The sequence below is a fragment of the Cucumis sativus genome, chromosome 7, assembly GCF_000004075.3.
Source record: "Cucumis sativus cultivar 9930 chromosome 7, Cucumber_9930_V3, whole genome shotgun sequence".
Taxonomy (NCBI): Eukaryota; Viridiplantae; Streptophyta; class Magnoliopsida; order Cucurbitales; family Cucurbitaceae; genus Cucumis; species Cucumis sativus.
In genome coordinates, this window is record NC_026661.2 from 16121275 (window position 1) to 16138972 (window position 17698).

General features: G+C 31.3%; 3 protein-coding genes across 5 annotated transcripts; 1 reads left to right on the forward strand and 2 right to left on the reverse strand.

Annotated features, from left to right (window-relative positions):
* Positions 1-1708, reverse strand: LOC105436268. The gene is made up of 2 exons (XM_011661463.2): positions 1082-1708; positions 1-412 (listed from the first exon to the last, which is right to left on the reverse strand). Exons 1-2 carry the CDS (start codon positions 1569-1571, stop codon positions 27-29), a joined length of 876 nt encoding a protein of 291 aa, XP_011659765.2. The 5' UTR covers positions 1572-1708; the 3' UTR covers positions 1-26.
* A 1084-nt stretch (positions 1709-2792) lies between these two features.
* On the forward strand, positions 2793-13126 carry LOC101216437 (TBC1 domain family member 15). Its single transcript, XM_031889145.1, is given in 13 exon segments — positions 2793-3139; positions 3795-3937; positions 4233-4328; positions 4969-5010; positions 5012-5073; positions 5830-6065; positions 6990-7112; positions 7357-7445; positions 8284-8389; positions 9282-9379; positions 12094-12345; positions 12458-12541; positions 12777-13126. Coding segments are annotated over 12 exon segments (1329 nt in total). The 5' UTR covers positions 2793-3139; positions 3795-3808; the 3' UTR covers positions 12789-13126.
* On the reverse strand, positions 9088-17410 carry LOC116405216 (EPIDERMAL PATTERNING FACTOR-like protein 9). Of its 3 annotated transcripts, none has more exons than XM_031889146.1 (4): positions 17135-17410; positions 16971-17038; positions 15959-16131; positions 9088-9457 (listed from the first exon to the last, which is right to left on the reverse strand). In XM_031889146.1, exons 1-4 carry the CDS (start codon positions 17238-17240, stop codon positions 9391-9393), a joined length of 414 nt encoding a protein of 137 aa, XP_031745006.1. In that variant the 5' UTR covers positions 17241-17410; the 3' UTR covers positions 9088-9390. The 3 variants fall into 3 exon arrangements, with proteins under 3 accessions (XP_031745006.1, XP_031745008.1, XP_031745007.1); XM_031889148.1 differs by lacking the exon at positions 9088-9457 and adding an exon at positions 9528-9733; XM_031889147.1 differs by lacking the exon at positions 9088-9457 and adding an exon at positions 9691-9751.
* Positions 17411-17698: the final 288 nt, after the last annotated feature.

Genomic DNA, 17698 nt, shown 5'->3' on the forward strand with positions numbered 1-17698 from the left:
TAATGAAAAGAACAATATGGAAGATTTTAACCAAATAAATAATTAATAACCATATTCACACTTATCTTAGCAATGTTCACAATAATCCCTCGAAGCTTTTCCATTTTTAGAATCTCCAATCCAGTTCGTGTCTTCTCTACTAACCCTCCAACACTATAACCCGAATCAACCACCAAATTAAACACTGTTTTCACAATCTCAAACAAACCATATGTTGAAGAGTTCGCCACTTCAGAACTCGTATTCACCATCTTCTCTATTAACCTCTCAACAATACCTTGAACTCCTTCCATCCATGAACCAACCCCATCCATTAATGATCCCTTCAACGTCTCCACTAGTCCTCCTATGACTGAACCAGGTTCGTTAAACATCGTAGACATATTCGTCATCGTGAACTCGAACATCCCACCTGTTAAATCACCACTAAATCAAAAAACGTAAGCATATAATAATTGTACGGTACACTTTCAATCATATTTATTTATGTTTGGTTGGATCAGTTTAATTAGATTTAAAGGTTGTTTTAGATGTATAACATAAAACTTCTCCGACTTGTAAAAATCAAAGTGTAACTAAGTTGTGAAGTGTTTTGAAACTTAAAAAACTAAATTGAATTTAACTTTCATCAAACAATTACTTGTAGAGACTAAATACGAGGTAAGATATAAACAATACATTATCTATCCCAATCATTGACTTGATCAACTCGACCATGTCCCCACCTTGGTTTAAAATTTTAATATATATATATATATATATATATATATATCTAAAACAACCTTTAAATCTAATTAAATTTTTACTAAGATATGATTTTGTTAATATTCCCTTTAACAATCTAATGATTTCGAAATTGAGAATGAATTCGTGAACATTTTTAGTTTAAACTCAAACTCTTTTTATTCCTTAATTAATCCTTAATTTAGGTTATAATTTCTCTTTGTTTTTCAAAATATCACAAGTTCATTTTCAATCAATTTATTCTATGACCTCTAAACTTTTCAACTATGTATAAGCCAAAATTTTTGAAAGCGACTAAAAAAACAAAATAATACAAACTTGATCTTGAGCCTCTGACCTGCAAAAGAAGTTGCAATTTCCCAAACTTGTTGAAGAACAAACTCACAAAAGCTTTCAATAATCCCCCTCACTTGTTCAAACAAATTAAACCCTTCCCAAGAACCTTTAGTATTCTCCAAAAGCCCTCCAAAGGCAGAAGCACTTGACTCAACAAAAGACCCAAAAACCACATTCATCACAGCCTCCAACACACCCATTACAAAAGAGCTTATAATTCCAAACCCCATCTCAATTGTGCTAACAAAAATAGACTTCAAAGCTTCACCAAGGCTTTGAAATGCACTCAAAAAGGCCTCGGCAGGGAGTTTAATGGCCTTTAGAAAGGAAAGAATAAGACAAGGTGGGGCCTTTAAGAATAGGCAAATTGCTAAAGTGGATAGGGAGTTGAAGCCATTGATGATGATTTTTAGAGATGGGATTAAGAGGAGGAGAAGGAGAAAAGTTGAAACCATGTGAGAAATATTGGAAGAAGAAGAAGAACAAGGCATTGAGATTTGATAATCAATGGAGGGTTTTTTTTTTTGGTAATTTTGTTTAGGTTTGGACTTTTTAAGAGAGGGAAATGATGGATTGTTGTTTGTTTTTTATTTGTTTAATTTAGTGTATTTTATTTCAAGTTTTTTTCTTTGATTGAGGAATTAAGCGTTTGGATCTTTGAAGAGTTCAATTGCTTGGTGGTTGGTTAGTCATTGAGATGTTTTTAGGAGTTTCTTTCAAGTCAATGGGAATTTGGGATTAAACAATTATATGCATTAATAAATTATTATTTTTTATAATCTTTTAAATGAAGTTTAGTGATTTTTGAAGTCTTGGGTCAATTTTTTTAAGTTGCATTATTCATTATGCAATTTAGTAAGGTTGAAAGAAGCTTCAAAATGGAATAACATGGCAATTTTTGTTTTGGAATAATGTTAGAAAAAAAACAATTAGGAAAAATGAACATCATGGAATGATATTTTTATTATATTAAATTTTTAGGGTACATCGCAATTTTTTTAGACTATTTCCTAAACTTCGATCACATAAAATTATTTCTTGACACTATAAACAAATATATTATTTTGTTTTTCTTTACAAATACATCTCAAATACACACAGTGAAAGAGTCGATGTCTAACCACTTCTACCCTAAACGAGTACAATCAAATCTCATCAATTGCATATATTAGACTCAACAAAGAATATTTTGGTAGAGTTGTATCCATATCTTATAAATATAGTAAGATTTTAATAGGACATCTTACATGGAGATTTATAAACTAACCAAGCCTAAGTCATTGTATAATATAAATCAACCCTATACTTTAATTTTGAAGCAATTTTTTAAAGGAAGTGAAAAGTTATTAAGAATAGAAGAAATAAATATATTATTTACCAAATATAGAGTTTGTGATTAATTTTAATTTTCAGATATGTCAATTATTTAAAATTAAACTTTTAATTTGACCGAAAGTTAGACTGGTGCATGGAAGAAGGTACAAATGTTGATAAATAATTGAGAAAATGAAGTCTAATATTTAAAAAGGAAAGAAAACTAGAATGGTTATCAACTCTAATAAAAAGCAATGGCAATGACTAAACTAAGAGTATCTGAAATTGAATTGCTATTATTACAAAAGGTAATGATTTGAACCTAACTTTTATTGTTCTCATCCTAAGAATGAATTGTGTCAAATGTAAAACTTGTAATGTTGATTTTGAATTACATTTTCTTTGTTATAAAAATGGAAGCTCTTTGGCTCAATGGACATTGTTTGTAGTCCTCCAACCCATTTAGACGAGAGAGTCTCTAAAATTAGTCAAAAACTAGTAGGAGGAACACAGCGATTCAAAGCGATTTCATCAAATCAATCTTCGTCGACCCATAAATATTTCATAATCGATTCGTCTTCCCCATTCCTCGCATAATTCCTCGCTTTCTCAATCTCTCCCAATTTCTCTCTCATTCATTCCATTGCCTCTTCAATCCTCTTCTTCTGACAAGAAAATCACCGAGGAACCTTTTTGACTCTCCTTTCACATACTCCTTTGATTCTTTATATCGCTTGTAATTAAGGTAACCAACCCATTTATTATGTTGAAGTTTCGTCGTGGATTGTAATCTGAAATGAATTCTTGAAATCCTATCACTGCATTCTTGATTGGGCTATTGACGTGATTTCTGGCATGCTTGAGAGGATTGATCTTACATTCAAATATGTGGGTTGGTTTAATATTATAAATTTTGTTGTTTGAATGGTTTTTGTTAGGAGATGGGATTGTAGTTACTCAATTTGAGGGAGTCTACATTGGTTTAGAACTTGGGAGATTGGTGTCTTATGGTGGTGAAAATGTTATGAACTACAGAATGCATATGGAACAGGATGTTTATCCTTTTGCTCTCAAAGTGTGGATGTATTCAATTTCTGTGTATCTGTTATCAACTTAGAGAATAGTTCAACTGGTTACCGTGTCGTGATTTTGTCCAAAAAGATTAGAGGTTCAAATTCCCAACAAGGCATGTTTCTCAACTAGAAAAAGGACATATATTTCGTTTAGCTTCTCTTTTTTTGGGTACTTTTTGTGTTTCTTTTATTGTTAGCAACTTGGTTTTTTTTCCCTTAAAAATGATTTTCCTTGACCTCTCTTTGTCTTAATGAAAATTGTTTTTTTTTTTCCCTTAAAGTTGATAACTATTTTAACAGAATTACTTACTTGGATGGTTGAGACAGGCTAATTGATTTGGATGCTTGGTTGCGTGAAGTTATCTGGGATTCTTATGACGAATACTGCAGCAGCTACTGAGCTGGATGCATTTTATCCAATCAGACCTGAATGCCAAGCAGATATTCCGAAGACTCGCTTTAAAATTAAGGTATGAGAACCTTTAAAGTCTTTTGATCAGTTAAACTTCAAAATGAGAAGAAAAATCCTCTTTGGAATGCTATTTGTGCTAGTAGTTGAGTATTCTGGAATTATTTTCCCAATATACTCACTCCTTCAAAAAATTAAATACATAAAGAAGGGAATATGTTTTGTTTTCAGTTAACTCACTCATAACTTTTTATGCTTTGCACTCCTAGAATTTGATCTTCCTTGTGATGATGACTTCAGTTATTTCAAGTATATTGGACTATGCATACAACTGTTTCTATTTTGTTATGTCGCAGCCGGGGAAAACTCTTAGTGCAAGAAGATGGGATGCAGCATTTTCTAAAGATGGCCATTTGGATATAGCCAAAGTGTTAAGACGAATTCACCGTGGGGTAATATATATTTATTTGATAACAATTATAATATTAACCTTGTATGCATCATTACATCATCTATGTTCATAGTACACCTATTACAATAAACTACTCATAGCACTAAAGTTTATCAGGCTGAATTTTCTCTTTATTTTTAAATTGTTCAATGAGATTATTTGGTACCATTAACAGATCGAGAAGCTTTTTCTCTATTGAACTTGTTGGGGATGGGGAGTTTATTAGGTGCATTACCTCTTTCTACCGTGGTTGAGTATGAAGTACTACCATACCCATTGCTGAGGCACCTTCAGTTTTTAACAAGTTTAAGTAATTTGGGTCCTATTTGTAGGGTTATGTTGGAATGTAAAATTGTAGCTAACTGAAACCTTTTATAAATCTTTTGGTAATGAAGAAGGGCATGGCTCTTCTATAAAGGATTTCACATAAAATCAGACGGATTTATTTGACTCACCACATGCAGCAGTCTTCTGTCTAGCACAACCTCAAATCTTCCAATAACAAGTTTAAGTTCTTTTTAGTTTTGAAAATGGCAATATTCTTACTCTCGGGACAGTTTATTGCTGATTTAATATGTCAAAATGTAGCAAAAGGCTTGTGCAACTATTTCTAACCCTGATTATGTCTTTCGTTGTAATAGGGCATTCACCCTTCTATCAAGGGTGCAGTTTGGGAGTTTTTGTTTGGGTTGTTACGATCCAAATAGCACATTTGAAGAAAGGAATGGAATCAGACGACAACGTAGGTATATTTCTTCATATTTACGCGTGGCTTGTAGAAATAGGAACTCAAAACTCGGTCATAGTAGGAAACATATGTTCCCCTCAAATCATCTTGTAACTTGAGTTTAGTTCTCTTTTCTTACTCATGGGATGGGTTTGAGAAAGTATTCTTTTTATATGAGTGTTCTGCAAGGATTATCAGATCTCAATCTGCAAGTTCTTTGGATTTATAACAGAAAACTACATCCTTATTACAAAAACAAGCATGCTTCTATTTTTAAGTTTTTTCTTTTCTTTCTAATAATATATCTATATTCCCAAATATTAGTATACATTGTACTGCGGTCTTTTTCCACATAATTTGTAGCTTTTTTCAAATGAATCATTTTTCCTTGTCATGGTATTGCATCTTGATTCAATTTCTTGTTTTCTGATTTGTCGAATCAAATAAGCCCAATGGTTTTTTTTTTTGTTTTGTTCTGGAATACTTCAAAAAATAGTTTCTGGATTGTATCTTTGAATTTTGTAAATCAGAAATAGAAACTTTTTTAAACAATAATTACATGTTTGGTGTTCTTGTATTCTAAATCTGCTGCTGCTGAATCTGCTACCAAGTACATTCTTAAAACAGTAAAATGGAATACAACGCTATTTATCCTTAAATTTCTTATGTCAACGTCTTGTTTTTAGATCACCAAGACACCAACCAATGTACTCTCATGATCTTAGGAAGCAGGATGGCACATTTTTTTTAAAAATAATTTATTGACTTTATTAAGGGAGCAATATGGCATCTGGAAAGATGAATGTCAAAAGATGGTTCCAATTATTGGTACTGGAAGGTTCATTACAACTGCTATTGTCACTGAGGATGGACGGCCGGTAGAGGAGGAAAGAAGTAGAAATTTACAAGAAATAGATACCGTGGGCACATCCTCCAGATCTTCTCTAGATGCAAACAATTCTGCTTTAGACAAGAAAGTTACTGAATGGAAGCTAACCTTACATCAGATAGGTAAGGATTTGATTAACGGTAGTATATGTCAACTCTAACGAATAAGGTGGTTTTATTTGTTTATATTCATTCATTCTCATCTTTTTGTAAATATTTGTACTGGATCTTTGATTCTCTCTAAGAATAGAACTTGAGAAATATTTTGGTCCTTGAAAAGTAATTAGTGGGTATTGATGATAAACTAGGAAATATTATTACAAAAGGTACTGTGTCACGCTCTGAGAATGTGTGGTGTGTCCAACATGCAGAAGGGAATGTCTGCTTCTTCTTCTTCTCCTTCTTACAAGGGAAAACCACTCAGAAGGGAAAAAAGTTAGTTTGAGAGAGCCCAATTTTACACTGCAATGCCCCACCCTAAACAACGGAAAGTGCCTTAAACAATGGACGTGAAGCTGTTGTCGTTGTGTTGGAAATAAAATATTTAAAATAAAATAATGGCACGCCAGATGGCATGTCGTGTTAGAGGTGTGTGGGGGCTTGTCAGTGTTGGACAACCGACACTTAGCCATTTTAGTAGTGTCGGAGTTTCTTAGATTCAAAGGAAAGCTTCTTTTCTTTCTTTTTTCGTGCAGTACATTTTCTTTAACTATTGCATTATTCATGCATTTGGAAGAGCTAACTCTATTAACCCATACTCAGAGATGAAACATATTGATATAAATTAAGCACCACGACCTATTGCCGTTTTATCTGTGTGCTGTGCTGATCTTAACATGACAACATGTTTGGTGTTGTAGATGAGATGTAAGTTCTGTTTGAGTTGTGAGCTAGTGATTTGCCCTTTAAGCAAAAAATGGATAATTGTCTGAGGTTCCAATGCTTTTGCCTTCAAGCATTGTATGCCATATCTTACCAATGATTTTATTTACCTCATGTTGTTTTTACGAGTTGTGCTTAACTCAAGCTATAGAATTTGACTTGCAGGTTTGGATGTAGTTCGTACAGATCGAGCTCTTGTATATTATGAGAATGAAGCTAATCAAGCAAAACTTTGGGATATTCTTGCCGTTTATGCTTGGATTGATGGAGAAGTTGGTTATATGCAAGGCAAGTACCCTCCCCCCCCCCCCCCCCCCCCCAATTTTTTCTTAGAGTAAGACAGTGCTTAAAATATAAAAGTAATTTACAAGGCATTATCCAAATTTTCTTTTATCAGATGAAAGTTACATAACAGAACTATTTGGAAATTAAAAATGCTTCCTAATTCACAAAACACAGTAAAATGCTCAAGTCCACTCATTAAAGTTCTTATGAGATACATTCCAATTGGAAGTTCTGATGTTTTTGGCAGGGATGAATGATATTTGCTCACCAATTATAATTCTACTAGAAAATGAAGCAGATGCTTTTTGGTGTTTTGACCATGCAATGCGAAGACTGGTGTGCACTATTATCTTCTTATGTTGGTGATAAATTTTTTTGTACATCTTATGTTCCGGGTTTAATGTGATTATATTACGTTTCTTTGAAAAAAGATATGTTTAAATTACAAAGTTGGATTATAGATTGGGCATAGTTTCAATTTGGTCCCACATGGTTTTGGTTTTAACCATTTCAATTTAGTTCTGAAGGGCTCTCCATGGTTTTAAAAATCATAGTTTGGTTCTCATCGTTAAGATAAATCTCGCAATTTTTTTCATTTTGCTAGCAGTAATAGTGGACTGTTTTAAGGTTAGGGTTGAATAAAACATGGAAGGACATAGGTGGGTTTTTCAATTGGATAAAACACATTTTAGGGATGATTTGTGAGGTTCAATTAATCCATAGAGACCAAATGATCATTTTTTAAAACTATTGTATTAAGATCATATTGGAATTAAATTCAAATTATAAGGATTGAATTGGAATTTTACTTGGACAAATATTTCCAGGATACTTGGCTTTACATTCCCTTCCATAGGACCAAATAAAAACTTATTAGATACAAAATTAAATGTTCAAGAACTTATTGAAAACATAAGTACAAGATTAGATGTGGCCATGGCAAATTATTAATTTTTCAAGTACAGAGATTAAATATGCACATCCTTGAAACGTGAGTAAAACTTTCTCAAACTTAAGGACACGGTTGTACAACCTTTAAGCCTAATCCTATTCAAGTAAAGTCATTTTCTAACCAAAATGAAATGCTCAATGTTGTCAATTCTAGAATCTATTATTTACAAGGCCCCCTTTTCAGTTCTCTCACTCTGTTTTCTTCCCCTCTCCGTAATGGCAGAGAGAAAACTTTAGGTGCAGTACTGGTACAATAGGTGTGCAGTCTCAGCTGAGTACGTTATCACAAGTAATTAAAATTGTTGATCCTAAGCTTCATCAGCATCTTGGTATGGATTTTTCTTTTCAAAATCATCTTCTAATAGTAGGGGACCCACATACTACATTTTTTGCTTATGTTGTTTACCAAGATACAATAGGAGTGATTTCTTCTTCTTTTTGTCTCTCCTTTTTTTGTTTTTCTTTGTTCCAATTTTATATGCAACTCCAAATGTCAGTTTGGAATTACTTATTTGCGATTTCACTCTTTATATCATGGTCATGACCACTCTCCAAATTCAGAAAATGTATGCTGAGTTTCTTTATAATGCACCATTTCAGTGCCTTGTTGTTATAAAAGTTTCAATTTAGTTGTATTGTTTGAACAGTTTAAAATTGGTGTTTATGATTTTAAAAGGTTTAGTTCGGTCCATATGGTTTGATGATACATTAAAACTATTTTCTTCTATTTTTAACATAAATCCTGATAAAGCCAACTACCCTATTAGCCAAATAGGAACCATTAGCTTATTGCCATTTATTAAAAAGTGTTAATATGGTAATGATAGGGTAGCTTAAGAAAATGTTAAATGCTGCATTATACACGTGGTAGAATTCTAATTATGTTGATGAATACTCATCCTAAAACCTCGAAGATGGAACATTCATCATTTATTCATCCATGACGCCTTTTTATTTTCTGGAAGATGCTTTTTTGTTTTGTTTTGTTTTTTTGGTTTTTTGGAAAGCTTTTATTCAGCTCAATGCATTCTTTTCCAAAAGTTGATTTGAGAGTTGAATTAAAATACAACATATACGTATTTCTCATAAAATACCAAATATTGATTTCACATTACTCACAATATTTTTGTCCGTACTACTCTCACTTTTCGTGGTTCTTTTTGGGTTTGAAGTTTGATTTTAAAGATTGTGTCACAGAAGATTATACTTTCATATTTGCAGAGGAGTTAGATGGTGGAGAGTATTTGTTTGCATTTCGGATGTTGATGGTGCTTTTTCGCAGAGAGTTCTCCTTTGTGGACAGTTTATATCTTTGGGAGGTAAAGAGTTATTATTTGATGAGCTTGGTAGGAGATGTGGTCTGGACTTCTTGATGTGAAATGCTGTAACATGTAATCCTGAAAAACATTTGTTGGGACTAATTAATAATGAGATAATATTCTTTAGAAATAAAAGGAAACCAATAATTGAAATAGTGAAGACGTGTCGTGTCTACTACAAGAGCAAACATATTAAAGTGCTATGTGCGCTTAGCTACACGCTATCGCATATTACTACAAAATCTGATTGTCAACAACTTCATGGGATTTTAATGTCTTAGATAGATCTCTGCCATGGAGCTTGAACTCATTTCCTCCCTGTTCCATTACCACCTCAACGTTTGGTATGCCAGCCTGTAGTGTGAACCCAATCTAGATTGATTATAGACATGTTATAAAGTCAAAACCTCGAATTTAAAAGAATAAATAAGCACACTAATTTTTTTTTTTTTTTGTATATCCATGAGTGTTTGGGCCAGCTTATGCACACCTTGACTAATCACATAGGACAATCCTTCTAACCCTAAAACATTTAGTTGTCAAGGAAACCTCAAGAAAATTAACTCTTAGGCAGGTGGCCACTAGATTGAACCGAGGACCTCTTAGTTATTTATTGAGGTTATGTCTCCTTTTTGTAAATACACCGAGTTTGGCCCTGGTTCCTGAGACTTGTTCTTGATTTCTTGTCATGTATTCTATTGTTTCTTTCCAATCTCTGCCTGATAACTATGAGCATTCTTTTTGAGAAAAGAAATCACCAAAGGGAATTCTTTATTCAAAATTTTATTAGAGTTCGCCATTTTCAGGAAAATAAATTAAGTGGAGAGGTCCTTAAATCATTCTTCCATAAATCACTGATTTATCCTAGTAGACCCACCCTTCAATCTTAAGGCCTCTAAACGTATTTCAAGTTTTTCTTGAGACCATCGTTGCAAAACAATATTGTGACATTCACTAATTGAAAATGAGAAAATATGAATCCTAGTTTTAGCAGAATCCTTCACAAGATGAGAAATGAGAAAGTTGGATCATTTATTTCTACATTGTCCCTTCACAAGAAAAGCTTGGTACACTCTGTTTGGTATTTTCGATTTGGAGCTTTGCCTTCCTAGCAAGATTGATAGATGGATGATTGAAGGTCTTAACTTTAGAGGTTACAGCCCTAAAGGAAACATCTTATGGAAATGCGCGACGCGTTCCCTTTTGTGGAGCATTTGGAAAGAAAGGAATAGCAGAATCTTTGACGATAGATTTAATTCTTTTGATTCTTTTTGGACTGTGGTTCAACACACAGCTTCTTGGTGGAGTACGAATTACACCAAACACTTTTGTAATTATAGCCTTTCTATGATTTTCAACAATTGGAAGGCCATTATGTCTTAGTTCCTTAGCTTCTTCCGGGGAGGGCCCTCTCATCCCTCGCCCTTAGGCTGTTCTGTTTTGTTATATGAATATACTTGTCTCTTATCAAAAAAAAAAATAGTTTTAGCAGAATCCTTCAATAAAATCATTGTTACATCTCTCATAGGAAAACAACAAGTAAAGGAGAAAAAGGATCACCTTTCTTAAGCCTCATAAATATACCTCTATTATCTATTACTGTGTTTTAGATTTAGTAACCCTAGAAGCCTTGTATTTGACATACAGTGCTGATAATTCACCAATTTCTCCCTGAATTAATCCCTTCAGGATGGATGACCACTTCCTTATTCCTAGTTAGACAATCTACAATCTTTACTAGATTAGATAGGTGTTGAGACATCCAACTAGGAATCCAAACCAATGTTATTATATGTCTTCTCCAAATTAAACTTTACGACCGAACTCTTCCTCTTGGATCTCTTCCACTCTAAAATCATTTTAAATTAAACCAAATATTAATAACAATAAATCATTTTTCTCTTTTACTTACCCATATCTAGTATTGAACTTTTGGTTATCAAGCATTTTTTATAATTGTTGTACTTTTCTTGCTACATTGATTGAATTTTAAATAATAATTTGCAGATTGATACCAAACAATTTTTTTTTTCAAAACTATTAACTTTACAATTTCTTTAAATGAAAACTGACCTGTTGAAAACAAAATAAAAAGTGGTGGCTATAAGTACTGAATAAATGTTACCCAAATTTTATTTAACCTTTCAAACTTACAGCCTCATTTAAAAAACTGGAGGAGCTCTGTATTACTTAGTGTTGTCTGTGTTTAGGCTAAATATACTGTTAAATCCTTAGGGTGTTTAGGCATAGTCCCTATTGTTTGAAAAGTTTCCTTTAGTCTCTTATCTTCTAATTACACTTTTCTTGTTGGTGAGCGTTAAAATTAACATATATTAAAAGCTTACATGGTAATACTTGGTAAAAATTTAGAGGAAGAACTAGGCCACATGAGGAAAGAAAAGTGAAAATGTCTGTTAATTTCTTAAAAACTCTGCAAAAAGGAATTCAAAATAAGTAGTTGAATATTTCCTCTAAATATCAACCAACTCGGTCAATGTCACGTCGTATTAGTTTATCGTTGACTAATATTAACATTTACTAACTGAAATGGGCACTAATTGTAAAATATTAAAGTAAGGGATCAAATGAACTTTTTGATAAATATGGATGTGGACTAAATTGTAAAAATTCCTGAATGTTTGACATTAGCCATATTTTTGGTATGTATATATTAAAATTTGTTTAACTGATACAGTAATATAGACTGGTTTCAGATGATGTGGGCCATGGAATACAATCCAAATATGTTCTTATCCTATGAGTCAGGATCTGCTTCAAAGGGAGGAGCAGGAACCAGTGGGAACGACAAACACCTAAAACAATTTGGCAAATTTGAGAGGAAAAATGTGAAGATGGGATCCAATGACCAGCAGCTTCCACTTCCAGTTTTTCTAGTTGCAAGTGTTCTTGAGACCAAGAATAAGCGAATTCTCAAGGAAGCCAAAGGTTTGGATGATGTTGTAAACGTAAGTAGGATGTACCTCTCTTTTCTTTTTCCCTCTCATTGTATCTTACCATTCATGATAGAATTATTGTGGATATTTCTTTTTAATGTTTGATCCATGATTTTGGCTCTAGATCTTGGGTGATGTAACTGGAAATCTGGATGCCAAAAAAGCGTGTAATGAGGCGTTGAAATTACATAAGAAGTACTTGAGCAAGGTATGGATTCATGGAGACTTTCACTTGAGTTACCTATTAGTTTTCTACTTTGTATTTACCCTTCCAATACTTGGCTTAGTCAGGTTATGTGACTTAAAGCTCGTACTATCGCATGGATCAACATGAAATAAGCTCGAAAGTTTGTAAACTAAAATGTGATTTAAGTAGAATAAAACAAAATGGTTGGTTACTTTTATTCATTGTTCAAAAGTCCTAATGGTTGTTTACATTGCAGATCAAGAACTGACAAATGATGCTTAAGCCTCAAGTGGTACAAAAATGTAAGCAAGATGATTGCTATTTCAGCAATGGATTCAGTTTTTCCACCATTGTTAAAATTCATCAATTCTCATTCTATTCCCAGTTACCACTCCAAGGAAATGGTGGGAAAATCCCAAGTTTGCTTTCGTATATATGTGAGATGATTGTGTACTGTGACTTTTAGCCCTTTGGATATTAATCTCTCCTTCAAGTCTTCACTCATCCTTTAGATTCTATTTTGTTTCATTGCTTTATAGCATTTATACATTTTTTTGGGTTAAACGTAAGATATTTTTTTGAAGGCTACAAGACTTTTTGAGACAACTTGACCTGACTATTTTATTGAGTTTGTAGGATTTTTAAGTATTTTTTTTCTTTGCCTTTTCTAAGACCAAAAGCTTAACTTCTTTCCTGGCTCTCAAGTCCAAAATTATCCTTCAAAAAATCTAAAAATCCTCTCTTAAGTTATCTAAAATTTTCCTAAAAAATCTAAAATTTCTTACTTGAGTTCTCGTTTTGAGCAGGCAAATCTTCTTACATAAAGCTATAACACATAAATTAAGGTTTAAAATGTTGGTGTTGGTATCATTCCATGAATGTAGCAACTCAAATTTTGACAAAAATTGATTAAGGTAAAAGGTTTATTATATTAGAAAAGAAAATATAGATCTGGTTTTTAAAGTTGTCAAAATGAAGGTAGAGGAAGAAAAATGAAAGATATAGACAACTATCAAGTATCATATAACATTTGATTTTGTTGTTAGGTTGGAGTTCAAAATTATCGATGCACTCAAATTGCAAGGAAAAATTTTGTTATTCGCTGTTAAATGTATAGATCTTAATTGTTGTTCGTGTCGTAGAAGATTCGTTGTCATGAAAACAAAATCGACTTCGGTGCTAAATTGTAGTCACTAGTTACTTTTCAAGATTTACACAACCTTTGATTTCATACGTATGCTAGTTTATAGAAAATCAAATAGATGAAAAAATAGGAAGAATTAAACATTAGAATTGTAGTCATCAAACACTCACATTATTTGTAAACATAATTTTCAAACTTTAAAATTAAAATGATAAAAATTAAAAAGTAGAAGTGATTACAATTACAAGTCATTTTAACAATCTCCCATAGATTAGTAGCATTTTAATGAAAAGATTAACAATGTTTTCTTTAAGCAAAGGAAAGAGTAAACTTAAATACCAATTTCATTCAAATCGAATGGATGTATCGTGTAAGACAACAATTTGACTAAAGAAAGTTAACTTTGCTTTTGAATTTTCAATAGTTATGATTGAGACTTTTACAGCCAGTTTTAATTCTTGTTTTTCTTTTTTTCATGATGTAATAGTAAATTATGTGCTATTTAAAGTCATATACTACAAAAAAACTCGAAAAATTTACATAAACTCATACTTACCGACTAAAATATTACTTGTAAAGGCGGTTTATTTTCAAGAATATTGATAAAATATTTAAACGTCTAAAAACTATAATCACAAGTATATGTCATTCTTAGATAACCATGTTTGTTTTGTAGGAATAATTGTAAAAAGATAAAGTAATATTTAGATAATTATGTTTGTTTTACCGATAATTTCTACACGAGAATATGTTAAATTGCTCATAGTTTATAGTTAATTTAATATAAGTTCAACTTGGTTTATATTAATTTGAATTTCTCAAAATAATTTAAGGTTTTTTATAAAATAAATACTTATTTAAATTTAAATTTAAATATCTTGTTTTTAGAAAAATAAAACAACTCTAATATAACGTAATAAAACAAAATACATAGTTGATAATATTTAATTTAGGAGAATGGTAAAAAATAGAAAATTTGATAAAAATATTTATAAAACTATACAAAACTTTAGATTCTATAATAACAAACCTTTGATAGTCGATGCTATATTCTTCTATCAATGACATTGATAGCGAGCGATAGAAGTCTATCATTGGCTATCATGGATAAAATCCAAACTTTTGTTATAGCTTGAAAATGTTTTAATTTATTTTGCTATTTTTAAAATTTTAAAAATAAATGGTGTACATATAGGAATATTGAAAAAAAAATTTAAATGTATTTTATAAAAAAGATTTTTTCAACGAAATTGAAAAACCCCATATTTGATGAGTGCATTAAAATCCAACAAAAAAATCATAAAAAGTGAAAACAATGGAATAGAATTTAAGTGAAATTTAAACAAAATGAGTTTAATATTACCATACGGAAACGAGTATCTAAACGTAATATTTGGATAGATTAGAATAAGTGTGATTTTAAATAGTGATAAAAATAGATGTAGGTATGATTTAAGAGAAAAAGAAATAAAAATGTGGAGACAAAAAACAAATAAAAGGAAATGAGAGAGAAGGGAGAAGAAGGGGTAAGAGGGAAGAGGGTATCTGATTTGACTGGAGTGAGTATTGAGTGAATGTGTGGGACAAACCCAAAGTGTCCTTTGTGTATTAAAGGCATGTGAATTAGTACTCTCTCCATATCCATCAACCCCTTCTTTCATTTTCGCAAATTCATCCTCATCGACCCTTCCATTCCAACAACATTTCTACTTTTCAATTACTTCAATTCTATCTTAGCTTAACTTTGTTTTGTATCGTTTTCAAGTTTAGAAAAATATGTATATTTAGGCTCCGTTTGATAACCATTTGATTTTTTGTCTTCATCTCCAAAAAATATGCATATAGACTCACTATTTTCACATCCAATTTAACCATTTTAGTGTTCTTGAGTTTTCAAGAGTAAATTTAAGAGATTCCTTTCAAATAAGAAACAATTAAATGAAAATTTGATCCTTTTCACTAATTTTTCTCTCTCATTCTCTTTTATTCATAACTATACAATATAGAGTGTTTAGAGTGTTTGGTGTTTGAGATGTGCATTCTAAATGTTTAAAAATATGATATATTCTAAAAAGATATATCTCTTAAACCAAAATACACCATTCGAAGAAAAATATATATATATTTATAAGTTCAAGTGACTTACAATTACAATAACAATAACAATAATAAGAAGAAGAGTTTAAAGAAAAAGAATGAATTTGAGAAAAAGAAAAAAAGATTAGACATTAAGAGAAAAAGCAGAGAGCAAAATTTGGAAGAGGATTGAAATATAAAAGTAATGAAGAAATTACCTATGACAAACACATCTATAGTGATAAGCACTATTAATTGGGTCATTGCCTTCAACAGGAACTTGCTCAGCTCTACATTTGTATTTGCATCCTCTACATTCATTGTAAGTACATGTTGGTGCTGTTGAACCAATCATCACCCTTCTCCATTTCCTCAACCTTTCTTTTCTACCCTAAACTCCATAAATATAACACTTCTAAATTAGCTCTTTAATTACTACTACTCCTCCTTCATTTCAATTTGCTTTCTCTTATATATCATTCATACCTCCATTTTCTTTCAATTATGATGATTGTATGAGAGTGACCAAAAATAATAATATATGTTAACTAAAAATGTTAAAACATATATATATATATATATTTGTCTCTTTCTCCTATCTAAAAATTGGAGCATGTGTATATAGAGATTAAAGTAGTTTGTGAAATGAAAGTTGAAACTTAATATAATAAAGCTTTTATAAAGACAAGTTTTTCAAGTTTCTATATATATGAAAATAAAATATATTATTTTACTTTTCTTTTTATATATATATATAGAAAAAAGGTAAAATAAATTACACTATAAAAGTGAATTCAAAATTTTGAATTTTTTTTTATGCTTATTTCATTATATTTTGGTTAACTCTTATTTTATAAATATAGATTGAAACAACCGTTCATATAAATTTTTATTAATTAGAAAAAGAAACATAAAAAAGCCCCTATATCAATGGGTAATTTAAAAACATGAATTAAAATCACTATAAGTTGTTTTTATAAATTAAAAAAAAAAAAAAAAGGTTAATCCAAACAAAAGATAGTTACACCAAAAACTATAGTTTAAATTTCAAATTTGAATGAAAATGACACACAAAATTAAATCAATACCAACACAAAAACAAAACTAGTAGAAGTAAAAAGAAATTAACAATAACATTATTAAACTAAAGGTAGAATTCGAAAAACAGTATTGTTCATGTGAAATATATAGGGTAGAAAAAAACGAGATTATTTGGCTAATGCGACTAACCTCGAGTGGGAGTATTGTTGGTTGTAGAGAAGAGAATTGGGGTACTGGCCGATCTCGAGTGGAGAATCCTGGAACCAAAAAAAGAGAAGAAAAAGGTCATGTGAGTGAAAAAGGTGAGAAGATGAATGAGGAGAAAAAGAGAAAGAGATAAGAGGGAGAGGGACCTTGCACTGCCATTGTTGAGAAAAGAGAGGTAATAAATAGGGTTAGAAGAAGAAGAAGAAGAAGAAGAAGAAGAAGTACTGAAAGTGGTTTTGCAGCTTTTGCCATTGGAAAAGAGAGGATAAGAGAAAAGAAAAAGAGAAGAGAAGGTTTTTGAAGGAAACAATAATAATGGGAATAATGAAGAAAATATGTGTGTATATATATATTTGTGGTGTGAAATAATATTAATAGTTGTGTTGGTAAAGGAGATAAAACTTAGAACAATTAATGTTAAAATTATATATATATAAAGGGAAAAAAAAATCTAAAAATTAAAACAAATAAATATAACAGCTTTGGTCCCCATCCCCACCTTATACCCATAGACCTTCTTCTGTCCCCACTTCATGGAATCATCTTTCATCCACCAAATTACAATAATGCCCCCCCATTTTTCAAACTATATACACACACCTATACACATATATATACATTTCTTTGCATATTAACTTAAACATATTAACTTTGTACAAGACTACCTTCTTACTCATCATCAAATGAGTTTAAGAGCAAACACTATCATC

Coding starts and splice junctions, on each gene's coding strand:
- LOC105436268 (XM_011661463.2), bottom strand. CDS start 1,571: ATGCCTTGTTCTTCTTCTTCTTCCAATATTTCTCACATGGTTTCAACT. Junction 413..1,081: donor AATTGCAACTTCTTTTGCAG/GTCAGAGGCTCA, acceptor GTGATTTAACAG/GTGGGATGTTCGAGTTCACG.
- LOC116405216 (XM_031889146.1), bottom strand. CDS start 17,240: ATGGCAAAAGCTGCAAAACCACTTTCAGTACTTCTTCTTCTTCTTCTT. Junction 17,039..17,134: donor CTCAACAATGGCAGTGCAAG/GTCCCTCTCCCT, acceptor TTTTGGTTCCAG/GATTCTCCACTCGAGATCGG. Junction 9,458..15,958: donor TATAGATGTGTTTGTCATAG/GTAATTTCTTCA, acceptor AATGTTTTTCAG/GATTACATGTTACAGCATTT.